The sequence below is a fragment of the Ascidia mentula genome, chromosome 5 (genome assembly GCF_947561715.1).
Source record: "Ascidia mentula chromosome 5, kaAscMent1.1, whole genome shotgun sequence".
NCBI lineage: Eukaryota > Metazoa > Chordata > Ascidiacea > Phlebobranchia > Ascidiidae > Ascidia > Ascidia mentula.
Genome location: NC_138570.1, coordinates 20,746,398 through 20,759,016, shown reverse-complemented (window position 1 = coordinate 20,759,016; position 12,619 = coordinate 20,746,398). Strand labels below are relative to the sequence as shown.

General features: G+C 37.9%; 2 protein-coding genes across 2 annotated transcripts in view; one reads left to right on the top strand and one right to left on the bottom strand.

Annotated features, from left to right (window-relative positions):
- Positions 1-12,619, bottom strand: part of LOC145903197 (protein NLRC3-like) — a 223,617-nt gene that overhangs the window by 107,148 nt on the left and 103,850 nt on the right. The gene's annotated exons all lie outside the window — the stretch shown is intronic.
- On the top strand, positions 5,473-9,049 carry LOC145901693 (uncharacterized). Its single transcript, XM_082989456.1, has 6 exons — positions 5,473-6,701; positions 6,776-7,695; positions 7,908-8,048; positions 8,390-8,525; positions 8,632-8,830; positions 8,993-9,049. Exons 1-6 carry the CDS (start codon positions 5,473-5,475, stop codon positions 9,047-9,049), a joined length of 2,682 nt encoding a protein of 893 aa, XP_082845582.1.

Sequence of the window (12,619 nt, the reverse complement as noted above, 5' to 3'; positions counted from 1 at the left end):
GTTACGACTAACTTCATAGATAAATGTTAAATGTTAGGAAACTGATGCCAAGGTGAGCTACCAATGTTAATCGACAATTTCTTGTAATACGACCCAAGTAATTTGCATCCAAGTTAGTTAGATCTCGTATTATTTCTTAACACTTTTCTTTACCTGTCCCTCGACACCTTCCTGTCCCAGGCAACTGAATGCGGACAAACAGCTGCAAGACCCCCGGCTTTATAGAAAAACTGCATTACCACTAAACACGCAGCAGGTAACTTCCCAACCACATGAGGCGAAGTTGTTGCTACTTTCAGCAGTCGGGACACGCACCGCCAAGCACTAATCTTGTACCAGGTACTGCATGACATCATAAATATGTGAATAAACATGAGGTGATTTCAACGCGCATCCATGCACAGAATATTTAATGTTTCATGTTTTCTATGATATGAGCAGACATCGCAACAGAGGTGATGCGCAAACGTTTTACTTGCAAGAGAAATTTTATTTTGAATCGTCGCTTGCAGCACAACCAACAAAAGTAACACAAACAGGTAATTTTTAATGACAGAACAACTCCACATTCAGGTCAATACCTTGAGTTAAGCATTTAATACCAGGAGGGTAAGATTAAACAGAATTCTTTGTATCAAGGTTATTTTTGCAATAAATTTGTCATTATTAAAGTTACACATTTTTTACAGACATGTGGTTGAAAAGTGTTCGCAAAACGACATTCGTTTGCAATGTTTCCTGTTCTTCGTTTACATTCAGAATATCAGACACATTCAACTATTATTCTGGGTCCAACCATCCCGAATTTTATACATAGGTGTTTTCAAGAACGCGTTTGCAATTGTGAATTTCAAGTTTTTGCGGCAAACGCTACTACGCGACACGCAGCGCCAAGCGCTTACTTCATCTTCTAATCTCGTCTCCCACCAAACAACCTGAGATTAGCCTTGTACCAGGTACTGCATAACGTCATTATAATACTGCGATCACAAGTTTGCAGTAAACACGGTAAGGAGATTGAACGTGCGTGCAAGTAATGTTAATTACTAGCAGTTTGCAGTAAACACGGTGAGGAGATTGAACGTGCGTGCAAGTAATGTTAATTACTAGCAGTTTGCAGTAAACACGGTGAGGAGATTGAACGTGCGTGCAAGCCCAGCAATGTTTATTTCTACCGGGTTTCAGGACGCTATATATAGATAATTACAACGTTGATCACAAACTAAGGAGAATTTGTTCATCGTATGCATGTTCTCACTTTTATTTCGGGATCAAACATCACAGAGATGTAACTCACGTTTTAAATTGTCTATGATATCTGCATACACCACAGTGGAGAAGATGACGCGCAACGTTTTGCTTGTGGCTCACGTCCATGCTAACTCCACCGCGGATAGATTGTACCACAAATAATATAAAAATCCTGACGGAAGTGTAAATTGTGGCTGAATAACCAAGGTATTTTATGACAACTTCACGGTTGACATTCCTTCGTAGAAATTGTCGAAAGACCAAACCGCTGAGGCATGAACAATTATCTTTCTTCAATTTTAACTAAAGACAAAAAGCATGATAATTACAAGGCCACAAACGGTTCGCATTGGAATTTACGTTTCAAAGTTGCCCGAATGCAGCAAAAAAATTTCGAGGCGCGAGACAAAATGCAGATTCTTACGTCATTTTGTCTGACTCGCGCCACGAAAATGTGCACCCTGGGGTTGTGCAAGCCTGGGGCAGAATGTTGAAATTTGAAGTTTTTTAAACACAAACCTTGTGACTTGTCACACGCTTAAATCAATAATCCACAACCCCAGGGTGCCCCCGGTTCCGATCAGTTAAGCATTTATTACTGCGATGTAAATATTAAACATGACCTTTTGTTGTGTTGATATTTGTTTTGTGTACATTTGATCAAACTGAGTTTACCCAATTATTTAATTACGTTATGATGAATTGCATTCTTCAATCGTTACTATTTTTTATAATTTGTTTCCCATTTTTGCGATACATAAATCTAATATAACTTGAGTAACATTTAATTGTGAAATCCTATTTGTTCAGTACATTTGACATAAAGTCGCACGTGAGTTCTTATGTTCTTCCCTAGCATGACTTTAATTGAAAACCTGATGCAGAGTGTAACGTCCGTTGAATGCGCCCCGGTTCTTGGCGCGGAACGTCACACGAGGCGGAATTCCCGCAGTTTTAATGGGCCTCAAACTCGCCCACTCAGTTGATGTTATGTTTGTTATCGAATGTGCAGTACGCACTCGTACGCAAGATGGAATGTATTCGAAGTATAGACGGTACAGACGTCCGGAGGAGACGAAAGACACGTATAGGACACGTGGACCCTTAGAACACGGTTTCTATACAGAAGGCAATGTGTCAAACAAATACATTTCACGTAGATAATTACAGCATAACGCTCACCAACTATTTGGGAACCGGGAAACTCTGGACCACAAAGACGGTCCAAGCAGTTACTGTCGCACACCTAAACGAAACAGGCAACATAAACTACAATGCGCCACTATGACGTAACACACACAATGCTTACCGATAACTTTGGGTACAGAAGAATGAATACCACACGCTTCACGTGTGTACAAATGCAAGAGAGACACTGTGAGTACAAAGACAGCGTCAACACCGTGTGTAAACTTAATCACATTTACAAGGGCAGCTATACTGTTCAGCGAACTGACTTCTAAGACTGATGGGAGAATCTTAAAAATCAACTTGTTGCAATAAATTCCACATATGAAGTTACAAAGAATGTAAACCAATTGTAAAACTTCGTAATAATTAACTTTCAATTATGGCCACTAGGTGCGCCACACCCACGCTTTCGGTGCTATGACAACGATATAAACAATCATGTGAAAATGTCGATGCAATGGTAAAGCATGACCTATTTTAGAAAAGAAGTGTTTCATTAACCGTTCCATCGAACTACACAAAAACCTGTTTTGAAACAGCTACAAAACTTACTCTTGTGACTAATATCAACACTACATTATTTTTATCACATTCTTCTGCTCACGTCTTTGTTTTGTATTCGCATTAACAATTGTGAACTTGCATTATCTCTGTTTCATTCCTGAGACTCCAAAAGGAGTGGAAACATTTCAATTTGAATAAGACAGAAACTGAGGATGCCAACAGGCGAAATTATTATTTATGAGAAAAAATAAAAATTACACACAAGCGGTGATCGTGCTTCACTCATTGTCACAGGAATATAATATATTGATTTGTAAAGACAGATCCACCGGTCACCGCGACCTGAACAGGTCGGTTCCTGCATTCATTTTTCACATATTCTCTGGCTTGTATTATCTCTAATGTAAGATAACCTGTTGTACTTTAGACGTACACACTTCGTGTTGTCGAGGATAAGCAACGTTGTTACCTCAAGCAGTTACGACTAACTTCATAGATAAATGTTAAATGTTAGGAAACTGATGCCAAGGTGAGCTACCAATGTTAATCGACAATTTCTTGTAATACGACCCAAGTAATTTGCATCCAAGTTAGTTAGATCTCGTATTATTTCTTAACACATTTCTTTACCTGTCCCTCGACACCTTCCTGTCCCAGGCAACTGAATGCGGACAAACAGCTGCAAGACTCCCGGCTTTATAGAAAAACTGCATTACCACTAAACACGCAGCAGGTAACTTCCCAACCACATGAGGCGAAGTTGTTGCTACTTTCAGCAGTCGGGACACGCACCGCCAAGCACTAATCTTGTACCAGGTACTGCATGACATCATGAATATGTGAATAAACATGAGGTGATTTCAACGCGCATCCATGCACAGAATATTTAATGTTTCATGTTTTCTATGATATGAGCAGACATCGCAACAGAGGTGATGCGCAAACGTTTTACTTGCAAGAGCAATTTTATTCCAAATCGTCGCTTGCAGCACAACCAACAAAAGTAACACAAACAGGTAATTTTTAATGACAGAACAACTCCACATTCAGGTCAATACCTTGAGTTAAGCATTTAATACCAGGAGGGTAAGATTAAACTGGACTCTTTATATCAAGGTTATTTTTGCAATAAATTTGTCATTATTAAAGTTACACATTTTTTACAGACATGTGGTTGAAAAGTGTTCGCAAAACGACATTCGTTTGCAATGTTTCCTATTCTTCGTTTACATTCAGAATATCAGACACATTCAACTATTATTCTGGGTTCAACCATCCCGAATTTTATAAATGGGTGTTTTCAAGAACGCGTTTGCAATTGTGAATTTCAAGTTTTTGCGGCAAACGCTACTACGCGACACGCAGCGCCAAGCGTTTACTTCATCTTCTAATCTCGTCTCCCACCAAACAACCTGAGATTAGCCTTGTACCCAGTCGGAAACTATCCCTGCAATACCACCGTGCCATGTCTGCCTTCACTTGTATTAACCCCGAAATACCAACACAGTGCGGGTATGGGGTGTTTTACTAGATTTATCAACGGAATTTCGTGGCTATTTCGTGCGTTAATGTGTTTTCATACCCGTGTTATCACTGTGGTGGCCTAACTAAGAAAACGTCTTGGGTAAATAATGTATTGTCAGCTATATTACCACCATATTTCGTGCATGAGATGAGATACATTTAAAGACTTTGTTAAGATGCGCCAAAATAGATGTTATATTTCACTAAGTTCAAGTAAGGTTCGTCGGAAACAAAATTACCGACATATTGCGTTAACATTTCTGTGTTTGTCTAATTGTCCAAGAAAGCTGTTAATTCTAAATACTGATGCTTGCTAAAGGTTGGTACAATACCTACAAAAATTAATAGTCTCGACATATTAGGCTAACTAACAAGTGTAATGGTGTTACGTCACCATAGTAATGACGTGTAGACCGCCTGTTACCGGCAAACAACCCCCAAACAAAGCGAAAATCGTCAGCTTCGGTTGAATTGCATTATGTAATCCTAAGGGGGCCTGTGTTACTTTAAAGATGGTGTTTAATTATTCAACAATGCAAATATTTGTAAAACGGTATTTAAATTACAGGATGTTACGGACTGTCAGTATGATTTGATTTCTATCACTGATTTTTGTGTTTAACGATGCGTGAAAATTGCCTCGTGGTTTTCGATTGCGATGATGCAATGTCGTCAGCATAGTTTAAAATCTTTTGTAATCGTTGCCGTTGGTCAATAATGTAAGTTTAATGTTTGAAATAGGGGTAAAAGTGATAGCATATACATTGTATTACTTTTGTGTTGGAATAAACAGGTAAGTGGGTTGAATGTTGAAGTAATATTTGTATTCCTCAAACTGAGGAAATATTTTAGTTCAAATAGGAACTTTATTAATGTGCTGTTAGCTAAATATTTATTTAATTCTTGTATTTGGTTTTGTCACATCACCATAACATGAATAAATATTACATTTCAGTTTGTGTGGCTGGCTACAGAATAACAAATTAAGGCCCATCGTAATTTATGCCAAGACGTAAAAGTCGACGCACATACTATAAAAAGTATGATGCTTTGTCAGCTAAACAAAAGTGGGTAAGAAGAAAAGCTGAAAAACTGGCTTTGAGCAATGGTTTAGAACCAGAAAGACTAAATGAGGAAGCTGACCATTTGGTTATTCATGATGAATGTGGATTTAATGAAACTTCTAGTGTAACTGATGATGAATGTGAATTTAATGAAACTTCTAGTGTAACTGATGATGAATGTGGATTTAATGAAACTTCTAGTGTAACTGATGATGAATCTGATGATTGCCGTTTTGGTGCCAATGATACTGAGATGGATCCAAGTAATCACTTAAATGCCCATGTGGTTAATAATAGTGTGGAACCAAGTTACTGCAGTACTACCACAGAACCAAACCCCAACATCACTAATATATTAACCACATGGGCATTAACAGAGTTGAATGTACCAAAAGCAGCTGTTTCTAGGTTGCTAAAAGCTTTAAACACCATCCATGGTGAATTGCCAACATCTGTGAAAACTCTGTTACCAACTCCTAACTTGTCGCCAACAGCTATGTTCGAAGGCCAATATGTCCACTTCGCAAATTGGAGAGGAGCTCTGTACGAAGCGCTGTTGTATTCTTATAAAAACACAGGAGGAACTGTAAGGTATACATTGTTGATTAACATTGATGGTTTGCCACTTTTCAAACATTCACCTGATTTCAAGCTCTACCCGATTTTGGTGAGTGTTCACCAAGTGAAGATGAGACCATTGTGTGCTGGAATCTTTTGTACGCAAAAATCGCGCAATAGAGAAATGCCTGATGTGAATGTTTTTCTACAACAATTTTTAAATGATATCGAGCATCTTTTCTCAAATCCCATGACTGCAAATAACAAAGTCTTTGTCATGGAAAATAAAGGAGTTTATGTATGTGATGCCCCAGCTAGAAGCAGCCTAAAGAGAATTAAATCACACTCTGGATATAACAGCTGTGAGAGGTGCACTGCCACTGGTGTCTACGATTCTAATTCAGGTCATGTTTGTTTGCTTGAGAATAGCTGTACTCTGAGGTCTGACAGTGACTTCAAGTTACAAATTCATAAACAGCATCATGTTGGAAAGTCTATTTTAGCTGACTTTGGTGTTAGTATGGTTAGTGGATTCATATTGGATTATATGCATCTTTGCTGCTTAGGAGTAATGAAACGGCTTTTGTCCTGGTGGCGTGGCATGAGAAGGTAATTTTGTGTGTTAATGTGTGTATATACATTTAATGAGCTGTGTTAATGTATTTGTATCCAAATTTATACAGACAAAACCAAGCCAAGCTATCAACACATGCACTTAAGACTTTGGATGAAAAGCTCAATCAAATAAAGGATTATATCCCTATTGAGTTCAATCGCAAGTTGCGACCCATGTCTGAGCTTGCGTACTGGAAGGCATCTGAATTCCGTCTTTTTTTATTGTATGTTGGCTTGGTTGTCATGAAAGACAAAAATATTATAGGAAAAAAGAAATATTGCCATTTTTTAAAGCTATGTGTGGCTATGCGTCTTTTAATATCAAAACATGGCAATAAGTATGTGCTGGAGTGTGGAAATCTCCTCAACAAATTTTTTTGTGAGTGCTCTTCTCTGTATGGTAAAGGATTTGTAACTTACAATGTACATAGTGTTGTGCACCTAGTGGATGATTTTTGTATGTATGGTTCATTGGACATGATAAGTAGTTTTCCATTTGAAAGCTATCTTGGAATTTTAAAAAACTGTGTGCGATCTGGATATAAGCCTTTGTCTCAAGTGGCCTCACACGCTTTTCATGAAAATGAAAATATTGTTATGACAATGAAAATGGAAAGTATTGGCTTTGAAAGAGGAAGTGTCAGAAAAGTAACAGATCGAAGTTTTGCAATGGCTCATTTTCATGAGAAAGTAGTAAAGCATTATGAAATGGCTAAACTACATTCAGGTTGTATTTTAAACACAGCCTCACGTGCCAATGCAACTATAAGATATAATGATACTATAGCAAAAGTGGTTGACATTGTTGTGGATTGTAATAATAACAAATTCTTTATAGTGAAAAGGTATAAGTATGTGAAGTGTTTTTTTAAAGTGCCCTTCCTTTCTACAAATGCAGGAATTTTTAAAGTATCTTCTTTGAATGATATTTCTGAAGTAGTTATTTTTGACACTAGTGTGAGTAAATGTATTTTGTTTCCTTACAAGAGTAAGTTTGTTGCTGTTGAATTGCTGCACAATATCTGATAAATTATAGTATGATAACAAATACTGGAAATTCTGCTATAGTATATATGTGATGTTTGGATAAAATTAACGATTTTGTGTTTATTTTGCAGAGGAGTGTGAAAAAAGAAAAACTATATTTGAATAAAATGAAAAAATTTCTTTGTGTACAATTTACTGTTGGTGGCACCACAGATGTTGTGCCAAGACTGTGGATGGTTGGAGAGAGCCACTGCAAATGGCCTCTAAATGGAAATATACAAAAGATGGCAGAGGAAAAAGTTCCACCAGAATCCAACTGGCCTACATATGAATGTGAAATTTTAAAGCAATCAAGTATGATGTAATTCTTCAGAATTAAACAAAAAGTGCAAATTTAACCCTTTTAAAACTGTGTAAGATTACCCTTGTGGTTTATTGGTGCCCATGGCGTTTTTATTTTTGCATATTTATCAAATCATGTTTATGTGGCGAAAAAAAAGCGACTACGTGTAAGAACAATATACAAGGAAAAAAATGGCATGGGCACCGATAAAACCATAAAGGTTATCGGGTCAGGCGCCCATTTACTGTTCGATGCACATAAATATTGAATATTTATTGTTCATGTGCGTCCCACTGTGCAAAATAAAAATGATTTGATTTAAGACACACTGAACATGCATTCCTTGTTTCAGACACTTTTCAAACATGTCAAGCAAAGGCATATAAAAAGAATTTCCAGAAAGATGGATATATCAGTTCACCATGTGAAACTGACAGTGAGACTGATGGGAATGTTTCACACACACAAGCCACTGTGCCCTTACAAAGGTAATCCATTGTATTTGTTAACACAATGTGCCTGCAAAGAGTTGCAGAGAATTTTAGTATCTTTACTGAATAAATTTGGTAAAATGCTCCGACTAAATATCTTTAGGTATAGTCTTCAATCATCACCAAGAAAACGACTCTTTGCACAACCCCTCAAATCACCCATTGCAGCAAAGGTTGTCAAAAACAGTGATGATATGCAGAACATGATTCACCATATATTACAACTGCAATCATCAACACTATCAGTGCAAAGAAAGCAGGACAAAATTTTAGATGAAATAGGAACACTACAAAAAACTGTTGTGAGTTTTGAAGAAAAGTTGAAAATGCAACTAACAAATGAGAGCACAACTGGGTCATTGCCACGTTTTCATTCATTTTATCCTGCAAAAACAGAAGAGGAATTGGGTGAACTACTAAAAAAATGCGAAGTAGGTTGGTTTTATACTTCCTTATTTGTGCAGTTTCAATGTGTTTTGCCAGTGATTGAGTTGGACTTCTTTTTAAGGATCCAAAAGTGATTGCCATACAAGTAGAAAATCGGAAATGCTTGCGAGCCACAGTAAGAAATTTTATAAAGTTACTGATGGATCCAACATTGGCCCAACAATTTTCGTGGAGTGGTATGGGGGAGAAGAGAAGGCCAAACCAAAAAATAAAATTCAAGAATCATACAGTTCATTTAATGTTGTCAAGTAAGTAAGTAGTATATATTTTATCTTTGGAATGGAGGTTAACATTGTTATCTGTGTGCTTTTTGTGATTTGTACTGTATCAGTTATCAATGAATAGACATAATTTAAAAATAGATTGTTAAGTCATTGTATTTGTTTCAGAAATACTACAGTACACCACATTTGAAAATAGTTCTTATGAAGCTGTTGGAAATGAAGTAAAGTTGGTACTAAGCCAGGCTTGTGACTGGAACCATGGGAGGGACCGGCGACGAAAGGACACCATCGCAAGGACAGAGGCAGGTTCGAGTGGATCCAACACAGATACGGGTTCGAGTGGCTTCAGCACAGATGCGGGTTCGAGTGGATTCAGCACAGAGCCGGTTTTAAGCAATTCATAAATTCTGGACAGTGACACTGTTCTTTAGTTCGTTTTAAAATTAAACTACAAAATTGTATGTTTTGTGTGTTGAGGTTATCCCTCCTTTAGACCAGGGACACGTGCGTAAAATTGGGATGTGCACTGGATAATTCAGATATTAACCGTGGATAATGCAGTATTAAACCAGATGTTTACAATAGTTTATACCAGTACTTGCCACGGCAAATCATAGGTTTTCACCAGATGTATTATGCCATAGCCATGTGCGGCCGGACATTACCTTTCGTGATATAATCCAGGCATATATACCAAGGCAATGTCCGTTTGGCCAGGTGTGGGCATGGTGATATAACAAACATAGTACGGATATAAATTTCCGACTGGGTACCAGGTACTGCATAACGTCATTATAATACTGCAATCACAAGTTTGCAGTAAACACGGTAAGGAGATTGAACGTGCGTGCAAGTAATGTTAATTACTAGCAGTTTGCAGTAAACACGGTAAGGAGATTGAACGTGCGTGCAAGTAATGTTAATTACTAGCAGTTTGCAGTAAACACGGCAAGGAGATTGAACGTGCGTGCAAGCCCAGCAATGTTTATTTCTACCGGGTTTTAGGACGCTATATATAGATAATTACAACGTTGATCACAAACTAAGGAGAATTTGTTCATCGTATGCATGTTCTCACTTTTATTTCGGGATCAAACATCACAGAGTTGTAACTCTTGTATTAAATTTTCTTTGATATCTGCATTCACCACAGTGGAGAAGATGACGCGCAACGTTTTGCTTGTGGCTCACGTCCATGCTAACTCCACCGCGGATAGATTGTACCACAAATAATATAAAAATCCTGACGGAAGTGTAAATTGTGGCTGAATAACCAAGGTATTTTATGACAACTTCACGGTTGACATTCCTTCGCAGATATTGTCGAAAGACCAAACCGCTGAGGCATGAACAATTATCTTTCTTCAATTTTAACCAAAGACAAAAAGCATGATAATTACAAGGCCACAAACGGTTCGCATTGGAATTTACGTTTCAAAGTTGCCCGAATGCAGCAAAAAAAATTCGAGGCGCGAGACAAAATGCAGATTCTTACGTCATTTTGTCTGACTCGCGCCTCGAAAATGTGCACCCTGGGATGGTGCAAGCCTGGGGCAGAATGTTGAAATTTGAAGTTTTTTAACACAAACCTTGTGACTTCTCACACGCTTAAATCAATAATCCACAACCCCAGGGTGCCCCCGGTTCCGATCAGTTAAGCATTTATTACTGCGATGTAAATATTAAACATGACCTTTTGTTGTGTTGATATTTGTTTTATGTACATTTGATCAAACTGAGTTTACCCAATTATGTAATTACGTTATGATGAATTGCACTCTTCAATCGTTACTATTTTTTATAATTTGTTTCCCATTTTTGCGATACATAAATCTAATATAACTTGAGTAACATTTAATTGTGAAATCCTATTTGTTCAGTACATTTGACATAAAGTCGCTCGTGAGTTCTTATGTTCTTCCCTAGCATGACTTTAATTGAAAACCTGATGCAGAGTGTAACGTCCGTTGAACGCGCCCCGGTTCTTGGCGCGGAACGTCACACGAGGCGGAATTCCCGCAGTTAAAACGCGTATCTTTAATGGGCCTCAAACTCGCTCACTCAGTTGATGTTATGTTTGTTATCGAATGTGCAGTACGCACTCGTACGCAAGATGGAATGTATTCGAAGTATAGACGGTACAGACGTCGGGAGGAGACGAAAGACACGTATAGGACACGTGGACCCTTAGAACACGGTTTCTACACAGAAGGCAATGTGTCAAACAAATACACTTCACGTAGATAATTACAGCATAAGGCTCACCAACTATTTGGGAACCGGGAAACTCTGGACCACAAAGACGGTCCAAGCAGTTACTGTCGCACACCTAAACGAAACACGCAACATAAACTACAATGCGCCTCTATGACGTAACACACACAATGCTTACCGATAACTTTGGGCGACAGAAGATTGAATACCACACGCTTCACGTGTGTACAAATGCAAGAGAGACACTGCGAGTACAAAGACAGCGTCAACACCGTGCGTAAACTTAATCACATCAACAAGGGCAGCTATACTGTTCAGCGAACTGACTTCTGAGTCATCGCAGTTAAATTTGCCAAAATTACAATTTACACATCTCGGTTATTTGATTCTTGAGTAGTTTCACACATATGTACAAATAGACTCACCAGAAAATGTCCGCTCGCAACACAAAAACCTTTTGCAAGAATGAAAATGACGTAGCACTGTGCTGCACAGTTGTCGGACACAAAAAGGACAAAACCACGTTGCGTTGTCACTTAAAACTTGGTCTCTTATTATTGCGTCACAGACCGCATGATATTGCAACACACATTAGTGCAAAGAAAAATGCGCATTCATAGAAATCGGCAATTACTGGCAAACAAGATGTAACACAGAGAATTACACTAAATACATCTTTATTACTTCATTAAAACTACATTGATACAAAGTTAGTCAAAGAATTAGACACACGCATTAACAAATACACTATCGGTATGTAAGCATACAGAGTTAACACATAAAGCGGAGACTATTAGGTTAAGTAGTAAAGGCTGAGACTGATAAAAGCACACTTTATATACTAGAGAGAGGCGTGACGGTGTAGGGGTTCTGAAAAAAGTATTGTTCACAGCAAGCATTTAACAGAAGACATTCAGATACTGGAAAACCGGGTTAAACTTTACACAGGAAAACTGGCGCCATGGAAACGACCAACAAACAATGACCAGAAAATTACATGACAACAATATTACGTGTAAACAATATGCCAAGGGAAACTATATCTATTATTTCTTTTTTTGTGTGTAACCAAGGTTTTTGTTATTTTGGTTGCTAGCTTACGTAGTTACGTAACAAGCATTTCACAAAGTGTGGTCGGGCTAATCGGACACAACTATTTTACTATTTTAGTCAAAATAACTATTTTATATAAGAGTCCGCTACGTT